General features: G+C 39.0%; 1 protein-coding gene across 1 annotated transcript in view; it reads left to right on the forward strand.

Annotated features, from left to right (window-relative positions):
- CEP72 (centrosomal protein 72) overlaps positions 1-15697 on the forward strand; it is a 67017-nt gene extending 51320 nt beyond the window's left edge. Inside the window, exons 13-15 of the mRNA XM_058182704.1 lie at positions 3919-4045; positions 7922-8033; positions 14436-15697. Of these exons, the coding sequence (XP_058038687.1) occupies positions 3919-4045; positions 7922-8033; positions 14436-14574 (378 nt within the window). The 3' untranslated portion in view covers positions 14575-15697. The remainder of the gene's footprint in view (positions 1-3918; positions 4046-7921; positions 8034-14435) is intronic.
- Positions 15698-19634: the final 3937 nt, after the last annotated feature.

The raw sequence follows: 19634 nt of genomic DNA on the forward strand, positions 1-19634 counted from the left end.
TATTCCACTCCGGTTTTGCATTTGGACCCAACCTTTGTGCCGAAGGTCAACTCACTGGTTCCACCGGGCCCAGGAGTTGGTTCTTCCGGATTTTTGTCCTAATCCATCACACACAAAGGAACGTGTGTGGCACACTCTGGACGTCAGATGGGCTCTGAGGGTTTACATCAAAAGGACTAGGGTTTTCCGACGGACAGAGGCACTTTTTGTGTCATTCCAACCATCCCCCATGGGACAGAAGCTTTCCGCTTCGGCGGTGGGCAGGTTACTCAGAGCCACCATAGTCAAAGCTTACGAGGCTCAGGCTTTACTAAGGCCTAAGGCTATTACAGCACATTCAACAAGGAGTGCGGCCACATCGGCTGCATGGGCCACACAAGCGTCGGTGGAGGAGATTTGCAGGGCAGCGACCTGGTCGACTCCGTCACCTTTTATATGTCATTATCGGATTGACGCATATGCATCGGCCAAGGCGGTCTTTGGTCGGAGAGTACTACAACGTGTGGTAGAGACGCCTGAAGGAGATGACCAGACGGCTTCCCACCCATGAGGACTGACAGCTTGGGTAAGTCCCATGCCTGGAGTCACTCCTTCTCATACAGGAAAATGGGTGTTGGTCTTACCTGATACACCCCTTTTCTGATGGGAAGGAGTGACTCCAGCCCCACCCTAATGAAAGGGTCTGGTCAGGGAGGTGTTCGTGGGGTGTTGTTACAGGTACAGTATTCGGAACCCTCGTCGAACATCGTTGAAAGTGGGAGGTCTACAAAGGGGGCGTCTCTTAAGTTTGAACCCTGTCCATAGAGCCAGAAGACAGAGTGGTACCCATGCCTGGAGTCACTCCTTCCCATCAGAAAAGGGGTGTATCAGGTAAGACCAACACCCATTTCCATTCAAATCCAGGGAACAAAACTGCCAGAGAACCAACTTTGGAAGCAAAATCAGCAGATTGTTGACAAAAAAAAAGAAAAAGAAAAAGAAAAATTCCTATCATTCAGCAGTCATCTTTGGGAGGAGTCCTGATTATGTGATCCTAAAACCAAATTTCTACTTGTCCGTGCAAAATATTATTTTTCTTCTGTTTCTTGGAAGTATAAACTCACATATTAGTGTTATTGATGTTCACATTCTGCAGAGTAATTGAATTACAATTAACTTTTTAAAATTATATAGTTACTTGTCTATTATAACTGAAAAAATCCTTCTCTTGCACCAAGGAAGTATTAAGTTACCACTTTCCATAATTTGGCCTAATCATTTTTGAACTCAAGAATTAATGTAACAGAAACATGGTAGATTATAACAATGGAATGAATAAAGAGTCTAAAATATATTACATTACAGAAGAGGAAATAGAAATAAAGAATATTTTATGAGCATAAGAAGTAAATGTTTAGTTCCTAATGGTGAAGTAGATGTCATATATCTATCAGATTAAACTATTGTAGAATACTTTCAAATGTTGATTATAATTATATCTTTTAGGATAGATTTTCCTGTCCATTTCTGCATCCATTAAAAAATTAAATTCACCTCTTAAATCAGATGATCAAATATTAATGCACTTATTCTTGCCATGCATCTTTGAAATAATTAAGATTCATAAAAATATCCCAATAAGAATTTACCAAGAGCAGAGGAACAAAAGATCAGCTCCTGATTCACAAGATGATTTTGGAAAATTGCAAGGGAAGGAAGACCAACTTGAATGTGGCATGAATTGATTATAAGAAGACATAATCAAATTCCTAGAAATAACAAGTCAGTAGAATTATCAGAAGCTTTGTGCAAAAATGCAAGTAGGTCCATTCTCTAGAGACTAAGATGATGGTCCAAGCTGGATAGTTGGAGTAGTGTGTGGAAGAAGTCTCTATCTTTCCCTCCCCTCCCTGTATCTATGTCACCCTCAACAGCAACAATAAATGGCAGTATTAAAACCCTTCACTTACCCCTAGTGCCACCACTGTCATTCAAAAAAGCCACCTTTTTTATTTCTAAGGCACAATTGCTCCTGTGATGAAGTACTACCCTAGTTCTGCAGTCTGCCTCTTACCTTCAGATGCTGATTTTTTTCTGTTAACAGGCTACTCTGGGTCACATCAAGTCCTTGTTCTTGAAATAGCTTTGGAGAATGTTCTTCTGAAGCCTCTGAAGCCTTTAAACAACATAATAGCACCCTCCATTCTTGTGCAGTGTTCTGAGGTTCTGGAGACTGCATGAGAATGGGCTGTGCTCTTGCATGGTTTTCAGATCCCCTGAATTCACATGAGAGAGTTGTGTGTTTATGCAGTTTCCATATTCTCTGAAAATTATACAAGAAGGATGTGCTATCATGTGACTTCCAAGGGATCCATAGGGTAGTTGAAGTCTGAAACTGGATCTTGCAATGGGGAAGGAGGGCTTCCTCTCCAATGCTTGGCATCCTTTCAAGTCATAGGGCACCATCCCTGAACCAGGTACAATTTTCAGTGCCACTACCATTCATTGTGGCCATACCAAAAATGGGGCTTGTTTCTGGAATGGAGTCGCGCAGCTTTGGGATGCCAAGGGGCAAGGCAACTTGCTCTCCTTTCTCAATGCAAGGTCTATAGCTCAGGAGATCTACAGAAGGTAAGTGAGTAATCAGTGAAAGGGGAGGAGGAAGTTGTGGGACTTGGTGGGGATGTAAAGCAGAACTGTGAGGACTGGGGGCAGGAAAGCACACACAAGGCCTTTGGGGACCCAAAGGGCAGGATTGGTAGGGAAATAAATGAGGGCACTGCAAAGCCTCTGCAGTTAGTCATTAGGGCAAATCTGCCTGAATTTTATGCACCTGACAACAGAAGCATTGTAATAGTCATGACTTTAAAATTGGTATAAAGTATACCAATTAATAAAGTAACTTTTGGGAATTCATAAATCAAAAGCTTCTGTTTTTCCTTAAAGTACCTTTCAGAAAATGAATAGCCTAACTTCCTTATTCAGTTGCTAAACCAGACTGGGAACTTCATTGTCTTTGATGCTTTTCTGCTGGCTCCCTCTCAAACTCGGACTAAATTTATACAGGTAATCCTCAAGTTATGAATGTAATAGAGTCTGCCAAATATGTTCATACCTGAGGATTTGTTAATTGGACCATGCTAAATGAACATGCTCCCTCCCTGCTTTCCTAAATGCATTCATTAATCAAATGCACAGGTGGTTGTGCACATGAGGTATCTCAGGGTACGGAAGACCAAGGGGGGGGGCTAGTAATGGAACAGGCCACCTGCTTCCAATCATCCAAGATCTCCCACCACCCACTGAGATATCTCATGCTCAATTTACAATCCCTTGGGGTCCCCATAGTTACTTCCCTTCCCCTATCCTGTACCGCCAGGTCTCCACAGGCACTGGGCCTACTTTGCTAATCTCCCAGATTCCAGTTGCTTTTCCCCACCCTGTTTCCAATCACTCATTTACCTTTCAAAGATCTCCAGAGTTCCAGAACAGGCTGACCCATGTGCAGAAAAGGGCCATCTTTTACTTCGATACTAGTAAAACTAAGAATGCAAGAGCTAAGAAAAATAGCTTTGCTAGTGTCTGAGTAAAAGACAGCCACTTTCCTGCCAAGAAGCCAGTGTCCCTGTAGGCCTCATTTGGTCCCAACCTGTACGGCACCATGGACGTCTTCTGCTTGCTGCTGGTTTGAATGAATGGTTTCAGGGATTTGGACACAAAGGTAGCAGCGGCAGTCAATCTACGTTGAGCTTGTTTCCTTTGTCACATAGGACCAAACTACAAACCAGTACATCTATTTCACCATCCTAAGTGAAGGCTTTTTCATTTATTTCTATTAAAACTTGATTCTTTCATTTTTAGCTTATTTTTATAACTAGTCACAAAATTTGATTTTAATTTAATTCTGTTCATATGTTTTCTTTACTCTCCTAATCTTAGGATGTACTGAAGCAATATTTAAATAAGTTACTGAAAGAAAAAGAAGGCTTAAAAGTTCATAAATTCAAAGTGGAAGAAAGCATTCAGATTTCAGATATTGCTGATACATCATCTTTACAGATTACTGGTAAATTCTGGGGAAATGTTTGTTCCAATTATCTTTTCATTGTCTGATTATAGGTACAAATTAATTATAATCTTTATCTATATATACTAAAATACAAATCATCATTGCTAGTTTTATTAATATTGAATGTATTGTATAAATAGAAATAAGTAGATATTTTTTCTTTGTTTAAAAAGTCAGAGTTTAATTAACAAGTTCAGTTTGCTGAAGCTTTGCTTCTACTCTGAGCCTCGTGAAAGATGGGATCTAGTGTTGTGATCTCATAAAATCTCTTCATCTAAGGAGATTCTTACTGAATTTTATTTTTCATTGATATTCTTATGAAAATTGATTATATACGTTTGGAATATCAATGTTAACAGCATTTATTATCAAGGGAATATACTAATGCATCCCAGAGTTTTGAAGGACCTGGCAGAGGTGATCTCAGAACCATTGAACCATTCAAAGATCCCAGAACACCGGGGAACTACCAGAGGGTTGGAAAACTGCTGATGTGGTTCCCATCTGCAAAAAAGGGAAAAAGACAGATCCAGGAAACTACAGACCAATCAGTCTAACATCAATACGCAGGAACATCCTGGAAAATATAACATTGTGTAACATAATTTTTATTTCCAGCTTATCAGTGTTATATTTCAATTGCTTATGTCTAAAGAGCTATGCAAAAACGGTTATATTCATCACAAAAAATTGATTTTGTGACTACAAGCTACAAAAGTTTCATATTTATAGAGACAAAACAGGAGAGGTTTTATCTTTTTAAGTAATTAGAGAAAGAACAATATATGGTAAATATTGTTAAAATATTCGAACAGTCAAAACCACTCAAAAGGATTCAGAAATGATTAGATTTTCTAGATTTCTGGCCATCCTGCAAACTGCTTTCTTGAAGAAGCTCCCAAATATAGTCTCTCATCATGTTTCCATTATACTATGTTTAGTAATGATGTTCACAATCCAATATATCTTAGTGATAGTACTCGCCATGCTCCTCTGAGTAAGCACCCACATTCTCCTTGAATTTGTGAAGGTGACCATCAAAGATACAGACTTTGAGGGACATTCTGCATCCCATTCTGGCTTAATTCTTTATGAGAGTCTGAACCATGAGTCATAGTTTTCAGCTTTGTGATTGCCCAGAAAATTATGAACTACTTCAACAAAACTGTTCCAAGCCACTTTCTCCATCCTGTTCAGCTTCCTGGAAATTCGTCACACTCCCTGACTTTCTTTATCTGTGGTCTGATGAAGATACCAGCTTTATCCTTTGCCGTTGACACCTATGGAAAGTGATCTTGGAGGTACTTGAAAGGTGCCGACTCCTTTTCTAGAAACATGACAAATTATTTGATGAGGCCTAACTTGATATGCATTTGTGGCATCAGCACCTTCCAAAGGTCTACCAGTGGCTCCCACTTTATGTTGTTCTTCCCTCTGGAGAGCTTGGTTCACTGTGGCCAGTTCCTTCAGTAGTGTCCTGGATGTCCCAGAGGCAAAGAAAACAAGGAAACTTCCTGAAACTGCCTTGGAAGCTCATCAGGAATGACACCATTTTGAAGTCTCCAATGACCTCCCATCCATAATTACCATACTTCAGGGCACTCAGTAAGATCTTCACACTGGTGTAGTTTTCTTTGAGGTATACAGAGCAAGCCATGGAAAGAGATGGGTACTTGTTTCCATTATGAAGCCATATGGCTTTGAGGCTCCTGAATTTTATGAACAGGCAGCATTCACTTGGGTTATATGCAATTCCTATAGCTTCAAATAGACTAGCCACATTGTTGCAAAAGCATAGCCCATCTTGCCAACTGAAGAAGTTGGAAAAACATTGGTGATGCTTTCTCTGATCTGTGATTTGCACATTTTCATCCAACAACTTCCACTCCTTGAGTGTAGATGTCAGAACCTCAGTATAGGAGTAAGTAAGACCAAGGTCTCTGATCAAATTGTTGAGGTCTTTCTGGTTGGGGAAGTATAACTTTCTTTCCTTAGCTGCATCTGTGAAATGCAGTTGTTTCTCTCTCCTGAGGATAACTGATCCCTCTCTGGAAGGGTGGGACCGGGAAGCTCAGGACAGTGTAGTATCGGGGCAATGGATAGATACATGATAGGAACTTGCCAGTTCAATGATTGGAAGGGTTCACCCTATAGAAGTAGCAGTTGCTTGAGTGGTTAGTTGGTTCCCATCAAATTCTTGGAATAACAAACTTCATGGCTCTCTTTTTTCCCCTGTAAACATAGCAGAATTATATACATTTTTAAAAATTGATATTTTACACGTTACATAATATTGTGCAAGGTATTACCATAGGGCATAAAACATATATCATAGTCTGTATTTTCCTAGAACATTGAAAATAGTGAAAATGTTCTTAATTGCAACTCTTTTAAATGGTAATAAATAATTGAAATTTTATCTAGTGAGCAGCAATTCTTCACCATATCTTCAAAACTTTTTTTTTTGCAATGTTCACATGTGAAATGAGGTGACCAAGGCTTGTCTTGATCTCTGGCAGGCATGCCAAAGTGTACTTTGAAGGCCTCACACATCTTAACAGATATTTTTGAAGAGTACTTCTTTTACTCTTGTCTTGATAAATTTCCACATACATATCAAAATGCAAAATGCTGAGTTCAAGCAACTTCTTGATGCCACCTAAATCAAATATTACTATTCACTATTTTATTACTCAGCAATTATACAAGCAAAAATGTTGGTGTAACACCTGTACTTTTATATTTCTATGGATACTCCTAGAAAGTGTTAGAAAGTTCTAGAAAATTCCAGAATTCTAGAAAATTCTGGACAGTTCTCATAGTTCCAAAATATTCTGGAAGTCTACTCAGCATTGAATGTGAATTGAGAATGTTTTTGAAAACAGATAAATTTCAAAATATCAGTGCCCTGATCACAGAAGCAATTTTTGTGTGGAACAATAGTTATTTTCTATTTATTTTAGGCACAAAGGGTTAGGAAAACATACTTTGTACCCAGGAACAAAAATTGAAATTTGTTATGTAGTGATCAAGCAGCAGATATGTAAGCAAGCAAATTTATAAACAGAAGCCAACATGAGTTTATCTAAAAAAATCATGTCAAACAAATTTTACTTCATTCTTTGACAAAGTGACTAAATTAGTGGACCAGTGAAATGCAATGGACATAGAATAGTTGGATTTCAATAAGCATCACCACCAGATGGATTTGCAACTGGCTGACAAACCACACTCAACATGTAATACTTAATGGAACAACTTCTACATGGAAGAAAGTAAGCAGTGGATACCCCAAGGTTCTGTTTTAGGCCCAGTACCCTTCAATAAATTCACAAAAGATTTAATGACCTTCCATTCATTATTTCTTGTCCTCCCCTCAGATGCTTTAGAAAATAAGTTGACCCCTCTCTTCTCTGTATCAGGCCCTGAAGTACTGGAAAACAGTCACGATATAACTCATAGTCCTTCTCTTTGTTAGGCTAGAAATATCTAGTTCCTCAATTGTTGATCATCTGATTTAGCCTCCAGACCACTTATGATCTTTGTTGCTCTTCTCTGCACTCTTTCTATGGTTTCAGTGTTTTTTTTTTAATTCTGGTGACCAGCATTTAATTCTGTCAAGATCAAATTAACTGATCAGTGAAAAAGATACTATCTCATATAATACAGTTGATTCTCCTAAAAGTCAGATATACCACAGGCCAGATGACTTCCTGTGTGAAATGATTTGAAGAAAAATAAAAACTAAAAATTCATAAACAAACGCATAATCTTTCTCATGTTCGTTTTCTTTTATAGTTTTCCAACTATTCCATGTGTGGTATTTGTGTGTTTTTTAACTCTAGTTCTTTTTCTTTTTTACTCTTGCATTAGATTTTGAAGACGACCATCAACTTTTAATTGATGAAAATGCTAGTATGAAGAAAAATCTCCAAAATTTTAACAAGATGCGAGAAATGACAGAAATGTTACAGGAAAGCCATAGGTAAGGATATTGAATCCCAAATTTTGCTCTTACATGCTAATATTTAATAGTAATTTTGCATCCCAGAAATCTCACCTCATTCTTCAGTTCCATTCACCCAGAATAATTTATTTACTTTATTCAACTTAGCTGTCGCTCATTTCCAATTGACTTTGAGTAATTCATAGTTTAAAAGCAAAGCATCACAATGCAGTCAAAAGGATAAAATATACAATATAACAATAAAGAAGATGGCAAATCCACTCTTTCTATTCTTACCTGTTCCTATTCCATTAAGTCAGGAGTACCTCTATATTCATACAACAGCTTTGAAGACAAGCACTGCCAAAAACTGTGTGGCATCACAGAATCCCTGGAGCAAAAATCAAAGATGTAACTGAATACCTTACTGAAACAGTCAACCCCATTATTACTACCTTTTCTTCTCCTACACATGAGGATCAATGACACAACAATGAATTTGAAAACAGTAACGAGATTATGAACACCTAGGGAAGAAACTTAAATAACTAGAAACACAAGTGGTGTTTTCATCTATACTTGCAACAAAAGGCCAACATCCAATGAGGGAGCAAAGGATTTTAGAAACAAACCACTGGCTTAAAAAATTGCGTCGTCAATAGAATTTCAGCTTCCTAGACCATGGTCTGCATTACCTACATGAAGGACTACTGGCAAGGGATGGAATGAATCTCACAAGAACTGGAAAGAATATATTCAGAAAACAATTGGCTAATCTTATCAAAAGGGCTTTAAACTAAAATTGGGGGGGGTCAAGGGGGGCAATTTTCATGATCTTGAGAACCTAATTCCAAGCAAAAACCACTAAATAACCAATCACATAAGGAGGAAGGGAGTAAAGAGAAAAAAGAAGTTAAAAAAGTAAAAAAAGAGAAAAAATGAAGTAGAAAGTGATGGAAAGGATGGTAATCCAGTTACAAAGTAGGGAATATAAGAAACATACCCAAGACTCATAAAGAATTCAAATGCCTATACACTAACACTCAAAGTTTAGGGAACAAACAGGGTTAACTTGAGGTATTAGTACTGAAGGCAGATATGATATAGTTGCCATTACTGAAACTTGGTGGGATAAAACACATGACTGTGTTTATCTGACAGACTTAACAAAAGAGGAGGTGAAATTGCATTATATATAAAAGGTCACTACATCTCTACAGAAATACACAAAACCAAGTATGAAAACCTCCTAGAATCCACATAGGTCAATATAAATGGGAGAAAAATGACATTGCTATAGGCATATACTATCAACCAAGCAGAAAAAATAGATGAACTATTTGCTAATCAATTAACAAATGTATGCAGAAATCATACCAAGTAGTAATGGGAGACTTTAACTACCCTGATATTAATTGGGAGACAAACTCTGCAGCAAGTGGGAGATCAAATAGATTCCTAACAAACTTAGCTGACAACTTCATCATACTTCTTTAATTCCTACTATTAAGGAAGAAATGGTAGAAGTTGCCAGAACCTTGGCAAGAGTGACCATGTCATACTTGAATTCAATATAATGCAAACACAAGCAATAGAATATAATCCAACCAGTGCCTTAAATTTTAAAATAGCTTATTTTAACAAACTCGGAGAGAGTCTAAGCAAAATTTCATGCATAAAAATTTTAAAGGGGAGAACAAGTCAAGTGTGGGAAGCACTGAAAAATATGATCATAAAAAACCAGTCCAACACAATACCACTGAAAAAGAAAAACAAGAAATTCAAGAAAAAACCAGCTTAGTCAAAAAGGATAAGTACAAAAAAATGGAAAAAGGGACACATAACTAAGGCAAAATGTCACCAGTCAGTCTGAATCTGCAAAGATGAAGTCAGGAAAGGCTCAGAATGAACAAAGACTTGCAACAAAAGGCAAAGATAATAAAAACAAACTTTCTTTCAACATATAAATAACAAGAAAAATGTCAAGGAAACACTAAAGAGAGAAGATGGCAAGGAAGTAACAGACAGTAGAGAGAAAGCAGAGTCCTTAATGTTACTACATCTACATGGAGGAAAGTAAGCAGTGGGGTACCATAAGATTTCGTCCTAGGCCCGGTACTCTTCAATATCTTCCTAAATGACTTAGATGAGGGAATAGAAGGGGAACTCATCAAATTTGCAGATGACACTAAGCTTGTGGGAATATCCAACACTCCAGAAGACAAGGATCCAAAAAGATCTTGACAGACTTGAACAATGCATCAAAATAAAATTCAATGTGGAGAAAAGCAAGCTTTTACACCTGGGCAAGAAAAACCAAAGGTACAAGTACAGATTAGGCAAAAACTGGCTCAAAAACAATGTGAGAGGGACCTTGGAGTCCTAGTGGACGATCACTTAAACATGAGTCAGCAGTGTGCAGCAGCAGCAAAAAGATAATAAAATGGTCGTATAAACAGAGGCATGGAATGAAAATCACATGAAATATTAGTATCATCTTATAAAGCCTTACTAAGATCACACCTGGAATACTGCATCCAGTTTTGGTCACCTTATTACAAAAAAGATGTTGAAACTTTGAAAAAAGTGTAAAGAAGAGCAACTAAGATGATTAAATCATTTTGCTGCAGCCAGCAATAAGGTGATACACTTTTTCATCTTTCTTGTTGCATAAGCGGCATTTGCTGTTGTTAGTAACATGTTGAATTTTTGCTTTCATGGAATTGGTCTGCAGGCCTTGTTCTTGGGCAGCCAAAACGAAGCCTTCAGTTTCTTTCTTCAGCACCCCTGATCTCAACCATCTCCATGTTAGTTTTGTATCTATCTTTCCTTCAATGTCTTTCAAGTATTGATTGTGCATAGGCTTCTTTTTCCAATTAGAAATTTGATGCTCAATTGTTTCTTTTCGATATTCTGCTTTCAATCTCACTATTTTCAAGAATTTTTCCTTGTTAATTTTCAGAAGAGGCTCTTTTGCTTTTGTATATAGTCATTTATTTTCTTCTTGCACAGTTTGTTTCACCTATAAGAGTCCTCTGCTGTTCTGAGATCTAGGCAAGTACAATCAATCAATATCACTTTTGGGTGCAGAGCATGGTGTATTGCCATTAGTTTTATTGTCTTTCGAACAAAGTTATCAAATTCTAGCTGAGTCCAATTAATTATTCCATATGACAGAATACTGTAATACGCATTTTTAGCTAATTCCAGATATCCATAAATTTGGTTTGCAATAATGCCTGTAAGTAATTTGTATGTTGTTGGCAGGCAAGTTATTGGCCTGTAATTTTCTACATCCTTCTGAATCAAAAAGGTTCTTCCAGTTGTTAGCCATTTTTCACTTTCTGGTGTTTCCAGAACCTGATTTATTTGGTTTGCTAATATTACATGCAAACTTGTTAGTGATTTCAATCAGAATCCATGCAGCTCATGTCAATGGAGATCTCAATCATCCAAGTCATGTCCTTAAGATCATGTCACAACTGCAGAAGCTTCTTGGATGAGACGTTTCTTCAAGGAAAAACAAAGAAAGTCCAGTTGCCTTTTGAAAAAGCACCTTTGGGATAATCAATAAAACAGCTTGCGTCTTGGAATTGTGGATGCTCTGTTGCTGGAGGTTTTCAAGAAAAGACCAGATAGCCATTTATCTGAGATGGTATAAGGCAGGGGTGAAATCTAAAAATTTTCCCTACCAGTTCTGTGGGCGTGGCTTAATTGGCGGTGGCTTGGTGGTCAAATGACTGGGTGGGCGTGGCCAATAACAATAAATAATACAAATAATAAACAAAGTATACAAAACAATAAAAGGTACCAAAAACCAACTTTCACATCACACTTTACATACACACAACACAACTGACTCACACACTATGTAAAAGCCGCTGCACTTCCCCCAAAATGGCCCCTGCAACAAGCAGGAACCTCACACAGCCACAAAAAGCTCAAAAAACAATTTTCACACTTTACACACACACAACCCAACACAACTGACTCTCTCTCTCTCACACACACACACACACACAAAATGCCACATATGGCTTTGTGAGATTTTGTGTGTTTGTGTAGTTAGAGTGAAACACTACAGAAACACACCAAATCTCAGAAAGCTGCACAAATATTTTATTTTATTATTTTATTTTATTTATATTTTTTAGATCAGGGGTCTCCAACATTAGTAACTTTAAGGTTTGTGGACTTTAATTCCCAGAGTTCCTCAGCCAGCAAAGCAGGCAGATTGAGTTGCTCACTGAGGAAATGGATTGCAGGCAGGAAGATTCAATTGCTAGCTGATGCAACTGATGTAAAGCATGGCTTTGCAAGCCCGAAAGAAGCAGCAATAAGGCAAGTGGGGACGGGGCATTGGGTGGGCATGGGTGGGGACTGTTGTAAGAGGCTGTTAAAAATGATTTTAAAAGCCTGTGATGATGAGGCAACTCATCTGGGATTGCCAGAGGAAAAAAAAGATTTTAAAAGTTCCTCTGATGATCCCAGCTGAAGTTGCCTCATAGCAGGCCAGAACCTCTTAAAATAATTGTTTTAACAAGCTCTTCAGCTGAAGAGCTTGTAGAAAACATGTTTTTTAAGTTCTGGTGATGAGGAACTCAGCTGGGATTACCAGAGGAGCCTTTTAAAACCCTTTTTTACAACCTTTTCTGCCGAAGAGTTTGTTTAAAAAAAGAATTTAAAGGGTTCTGACCAGGGGTGAAATGCTCCCAGTTCAGATCAGCTTGCGCAATCCAGTAGCAATGGCAACTGCTGGTTTAGAGGACCGGTAGCAAAAATCCCTGCCCCCTTCCGCTTCTACTGAGCTGCACCATCAGCAGAGGTTTTTGGTTTTTTTTACTTTTAAAAGCAGTTTTTCTTCAGCTGAAAAAATGCCTTTAAAAGTAAAAAAAAAAGTCTGATGATCCCGCGGCTCAGCTGGGATTGTCAGAACCCTTTAAACTCTTTTTTTAACAACGTCTTTGGCCAAAGAGATTGTAAAAAAAAGGTTTTAAAAGTTCCTCATCAGCAGAACCTTACTTGTACTCTTACTTGTAGAAAACATGTTTTCTACAAGTAAGAGTAGAGATTCTAAAGCACTTACCTGATTACTGATGAATGCATGGCTTTTTTCCAAGCCCGAAAACAGTTTCACTTTCAGCCCAGACAGAATCAATTGCTTAGTTAATCTATTTCCTCAGTGATCAACAAATGCTGGCTGGCTTTGCTGGCTGAGGAACTCTGGGAATTGAAGTCCACAATAAAATAAAATAGAATAAAATAAAATAAAATAATAAAATAAATTATTTGTGCAGCTTTCTGAGATTTGGTGTGTTTCTGTAGTGTTTTACTCTAACTACACAAACACACAAAATCTCAGAAACCTGTATGTGGCATTTTGTGTGTGTGTGTGAGTTGTGTTGTGTGTATGTAAAGTATGAAAGTTGGTTTTTGAGCTTTTTGTGGCTGTGTGAAGTGTGAAGTGCAGCTGCTTTTACATTGTGTGTGAGTCAGTTGTGTTGGATGTGTGTAAAGTGTGAAAGTTGGTTTTTGGTACCTCTTATTGTTTTTATACTTTGTTTATTATTTTTATTATTTATTGTTATTGGCCACGCCCACCCAGTCATTTGACCACCAAGCCATCCCCACCAATTAAGCCACGCCCACAGAACCAGTAGGGAAAATTTTTAGATTTCACCTCTGGTTCTGACGATTCCAGCCGAGCCGCAGGATCATCAAAGGCTTTTTTTTTTTTACTTTTAAAGGCATGTTTTCGGCAGAAGAAAAATTGCTTTTAAAAGTAAAAAAAACAACCTCTGATGATGGTACGGCTCAGCAGGGGCAGAGGGAGGGGCCAGGGATTTTTGCTACCGGTTCTCTGAACCACCAGCTGCCATCGCTACCGGATTGGGGGAGCCGGTCCGAACCGGGAGCATTTCATCCCTGGTATAAGGACTCTTGCCTTGGGCAGTGGGTTCCTTCTAGCCCTACGATTCTTTGATTCTAAGTCTTAAGAAGGAAAGCTTAGTAGCAGTGTTCTAATACTTGCAGTTCTGTCACACGGGAATGGTGTGGACTTGGTTCTCCATAGTGCCAGAAGATAGAACAAGAACCAATCAGTAGAAATTTTAAACTTGAACTAAGAAGAAACTTCCTAATAGAACTATGAAACTATGGAACAATTTGGTTCCTGAAACAGTGATGCTCCCTTCCTGGAGGTTTTGAAAATAATTGGACAGCCATTTATATGAGATAATTTGAGGATTTCTGTCCAGCACATGTGATTAGATTAGAATATCTTCACAGGCCCTTATATCACTACAATTCTATCTACGATAAGTATATTCCAAAGCTTTAATTGCAAAGGCTTGTTCTTCCCAGTGGTTTTCATGCCTTGAATTTATTGTCTAATGGAATATAAGTCAGTTAAAGCAAACCTGATGTTTTCATTTTTTGCAGAACATTGATTTCTACCAATGAGCATCTCTTAAAACAATTAAATGAAATGCATCTAAAACATAAAGCTGAGGTGGAGCAGCTACATTGCAACTACAATCAGTTAAAGAAAACAATGGATACTCTATCTCCTAAGTCATAAACAATGAGAATTAATAATAATAAAAGAAATTTTGTGTAAAGAATGTCTAAATGATAAATATCGTTGCGATTAGTGACATGAAAAAGACTTTAATTGTGAAGGATATGTTCATTATGTTATTATTAAATGCATGAACTATATAGAACAATAAGGAAACAAGGGGATTGTCTAAAGATAAGAAATGAATGTAGAAGCCACTCAACAACTGGGGGGGGGGGGAAAGATGAACATGATATTCAGGAAATAGATGAGAAATTAGAAGAAGCAGTGGAAGGGAAAAATCAAAACAAGATGCAAGAAGAGAAAGATAATGAAGAGAAAGGATTAATAAGTAGGAATCAATCAGATAATTCCTTAAAAGTTTAAAATAGGACAGAGGGGGAAAAAAATATCTCTTAAAAAAAAGTTTATAGAAAAAAAAATTCTTTAAAAGAAAGAAAGTCTTATTGATGGGTGTTCAAATAGTACAGCAGAGAGAGACAAAGGGCAATCAGAAGCACTGTTCCCTCTAAACTGCGCGCGTGCGCAAATGCGCACTGCTGACACGGTCTCCGCACACAGAAAATCTGTGCTGCGCACAAGAAAAAAAATCTAACCTGAATTGAAAATAAAATAAACGCATATAATTCATTCTGTGCTATTTTTCAATGTGAGTCAGTGAGTGACCGGTGACTAGCTGTTCCAGTCAATTATGCGATTCACATACGTATTTACGCAGCTAATCAACGTCATTGACAGGCGTCCATTTGTGGCTACCAGTGTTTTAGCTAGCCGATGTGGCCAATGTGGAGTGAAGACTCGCTAATAATGCTAAGTGCTGTTTATGCTAACCCCTTGTAATAATGGCAAAACGAACGGGCAGTGGCACATCCCCTCACCAAGCCAAAGTAAAAAAGAAATGCGATTCTTTTAAGATGGAATGGCTGTCGGAGTATGTGCAAACGGAAGAAAAAACTGTGAAACTGGGTGAGATTTTTTCTTTTTCGAGCGAGAAAGGTCTGCTCTGCAAAACATGTTGCGAAGCCAAAATAGCAAGCGAGTTTTCGGAGGGGAAAATGTGGACAGAATGGAAGCTGGACTACCTCAAGCGTCACATTCAGCACAAAAGTCATTTGAAAGCGGTGGGAATTGTAAGAAGATGCAATGTTGGGATGGGGGTCGGTACATTGTTGAGGGAGAGCACCAAAGATCGAGAGAAGAGGAACGAGCTGTCACTCGTAAAGAAATCCAACCCCGAGCAAGTTAAAGTTCTCATCGACGATATTCTCCTAGCCATCAACATGAATGCCTCTATGCTGTCGGTTCAACAAATTCACGATCACATGGCAAAGTACGTGAGTATTCCAGAAAGCTGGCGAAGCAAAAATTATGCCTTTGAGTTTGTGAATTCCATCAATCAAATAGTGCAGAATGAGACGATGTGTAAAGTTAAAAATGCACCTTGGCACACCCTGATCGTAGATGAGAGCACAGACATAACAGTGCACAAAATGCTAGTCCTGTATATTAAATACAGAGAGGAAAACAACGTCAACCATAAAACTGTATTTGGCGGCATTGTCCAGCTGACGGCATGCACCGCTCAGGATATTATGCAGGCAATAACTCAGTTTTACACCAATTATAAACTAGACATGCAGAGAATGGTGATGCTGACCTCTGACGGTGCCTCAGTAATGTTAGGAAAGCACAACGGAGTTGCAGCTTTATTAAAGCAGCAAATACCACATCTAACTGAGCAACACTGTGTAGCCCATAGAGAGGACTTGGGCATTGATGATGCGTGGAAAGACGTACCTTTGATGCGTGACGTGGAAACTTTTCTTAGAACGGTTTATTCCACTTTCTCTAGATCCACTGTAAAGAGGGAAAATTGGAAGAGCTAGCAAAGATTTTTGATGAGGATTCGCTGTCATTCAGGCCTCTGAATGAAGTGCGGTGGCTGTCGCGGGACCAAGCCGTGAATGCTGTTCTGAGGAACTACACTGTCCTGGAAGAATACTGCAAGAGAGAATCCAGTGATAACAGAGATCCAGTGGCGAATTACTGTTACAAAAAGCTGATCGATTCAAAGTTCAAGTTTACTCTCACTGCTCTAGGAGATGTTTTGGGCGAGCTGGCATACCTGTGTCTTTCTTTTCAAAAACGCAACCTGACTGTGATGGAGGGGCACTGCTTTGCAAGAGCAAAGATTGAGAAGCTGCGTTCCCAATACTTGACAGGGGAAAAGGATATCAAGTGGAGTGACCGCGTCAAAGAGGTGATGAGGGCCTCGTCAGCTGATGGCAGAGATACCGGTGAGATTATTTGTTTTATTCGTAATCTCTGCGATCACTTGGATGCTCGTTTTCCAGAGGATGAATTAAAGGAGTGGTCTGCATTGGACATTGAGGCATTGAGCTCAGACATCAGTTTTGAGTACGGAGCAGCAGACATTGCCACATTGGCAAAGAAGTATGAGGCCATTCTCCACCAGCCACATTCTGTGGAGGCCAGTAACGTGAATATGCTGAATTCAAGTACATAATGAGGCAAAACTGAAACAAGGGTCAATCAGCACATTTTCAGATATGGTGGCTGCAACACTAAAATGTGAGGAGCTGAAACACGTCTCACAGCTTGTGGATATTTGTGCTACATTTCAAGCATCCAGTGCGGATTGTGAAAGAGGATTTAGTTTAATGAATCGGATCAAAACAGCATCCAGAAATCGTCTTGAAGTGGATCATTTGGACCAGCTGATGCATAAAGTCAAAGCTGCAAGCAGACGAGGCCATCAACCTGGACAATGTGTACAACCATTGGAGACGTGAGAAGGACAGACGGGAAAATTAAGGTGAAATTTAAGTCTTCAATCAGAATGTGCTCATCTAGTGTCACTTATTTACAATTTTCTTTTATGGATATTGATCATTGAACACTGCCACTAGTTTGAGTTGTAAAAATCAAATGAGTGTGTCATATACTGAATTTTGTGGAAAAAGAGTTACTTGACTGTCTCCCAGACCACAGTAGAACAATCTCACCCAGTGCATGGCAGGAGCTTCACACAATGGCTTATGCTCATAATGCAAGTCAGAGCTTTATAATAAAAATGTTAAGTATGTTTTCAAAATCGGGAATTTACAGTTGGCTTGGTTTGGTTGGAAGCTCATGCTATGCCATAGTTAAAATTAAATATTTATACTTCCAATAGCGTTAACATACCACACAGGTCATGAACAAGATTTTTGTAATTTTCATTGTGTAAGTGGGCTAAATCACTTAATTAAAAGTGTTATAACAGAAATGTAAATGCTGTAATTTGATTCTTTTAATAAATCATGTGACTTGAATGGATGCGATGCTGGCATGACCAAAGTGCGCACGTCTGATGTTGCTCACAGTGGTCCAAGGGACCGCTCAGGGAGTTAGTGTGCTTGCTCAGACTCGTGAAAAATTAGAGGGAACATTGCTTCTATCTCTCTCCCTGTCTCTCTGTCCCTCTCTTTCTCTCTCCCTCTTTCCCTTTCTCTCTCTCTCTCTCTCTCTCTGTTCTGGAAGCAGGGGAGGTGAAAAATGGGCCATTTTTGCCTGTGTTTTGGGCTCCTTTTACCCCCCCCCCAAACCTCCAAAAGTATTCTGCAGGCCAAAACCAGACTAAAATGGCTCATTTTTTTGTTAAAAATGAACTGTTTTCAGCCATTTTTTTGCCTCCTTTCACCCTCCCCACCTTCAGAAGTATTCTGCAGGTCAAAACCAGGCAAAAATGGCTTGTCTTTTTGTCCAAAACAGGGCCATTTTCACCCATTTTCTGGCCTCCTTTCATCCCCCCCGCCCGCGGGCCCTCCCCACCCACGCCTTTTGGCCTTACCTTTGCAATAGCAATGTATGGTGAGCGTTGAACCATTGAAATGAGCAGAAGTGGGAACTGCAGCTGGACAGTGGAAAATAAGGGTGACGGTTGGAGCAGGCCTCCACAGAGTCCCCATCAGCCAGGAAAAGCCAGCTAGGCAGAAAGTGACTGGGAGGAGAGGAGCGGGATGAGACGCAGGGTTTAAACCCACCACTCTGTGGGCAGGAGAAATTTGGTCGGCAGGCCGCATCTGCCCATCAGGCCGTATTTTGAAGATGCCTGTATTAGAGTTAAAAATAAGCTTAGCTTAGTAGGCAGAAGTTTAGATGGAAGTTTAGGATTAACAATTGTTATTAATATTAATAGTTTGTTAAAGTATATTGTGAACTTAAACTTTTAAGGATTAGAAATTGTGATTAGAAATTAGAAATAATTGAGATATATTCCCGGGATTGATTAATTTTTGTTAATATTTGGCCTTATTAGTAGACATTTGGGACATTGAAAATATGATGGAATAATGAGTACCGTACTTTTCAAAGTTTAAGACACACTCCCCCTCCCTCAAAGAGGGTGGAAATGTTGGTGTGTCTTATACATTGAATACAGCTATTTTTGGCCTCCTGAAACCCACCCAGTGCATCCTGCTTTCACCAAAAACAGGCCCTTTTTTTCGCAAAAACAGGGCCTGTAGAGGGTTTGAGAGGCCTGCAGAATGCTCCTGGGGGCTGGGGTGGGCAAAAATGCAATGTGTGTGTGTGTGTGGGGGGGTTGGTTGTCCAAAAAGGGCCCCATTTTTTGCAAAAACAGGCCTGTTTTTCACAAAGATGGCCCTGTTTTTGGACTCCCAAACCCTCGATGCGTCACATTTTTGCTCTTCCCAGCCCCCAAGAGCAGTCTGCAGACCTCCCAAACTCTCAGCAGGCTCCATTTTTGGCTTCACAAACCCCATACGCATCACGTTTTTGCAGTCCCCAGCCTCCAGAAGCACTTTGCAGGCCTCCCAAACCCTCTGCAGGCCCCATTTTTGCAAAAAACGGATCCATTTTTCTTTCTTTTTCTTGTTTACCTCTTCAAAATTTTAGTGGGTCTTATATTCTGGTATGTCTTAGTCTGAAAAATATGATAATTTTCAAAATATTAAACATTAATAATTAAGTAGGGGATAACAAATACATGGTGCAAAGAAATGTTATTTATGTTTAAATGAATTAATGGGAAAAAT

The sequence above is a fragment of the Ahaetulla prasina genome, chromosome 4 (genome assembly GCF_028640845.1).
Source record: "Ahaetulla prasina isolate Xishuangbanna chromosome 4, ASM2864084v1, whole genome shotgun sequence".
Lineage (NCBI taxonomy): Eukaryota > Metazoa > Chordata > Lepidosauria > Squamata > Colubridae > Ahaetulla > Ahaetulla prasina.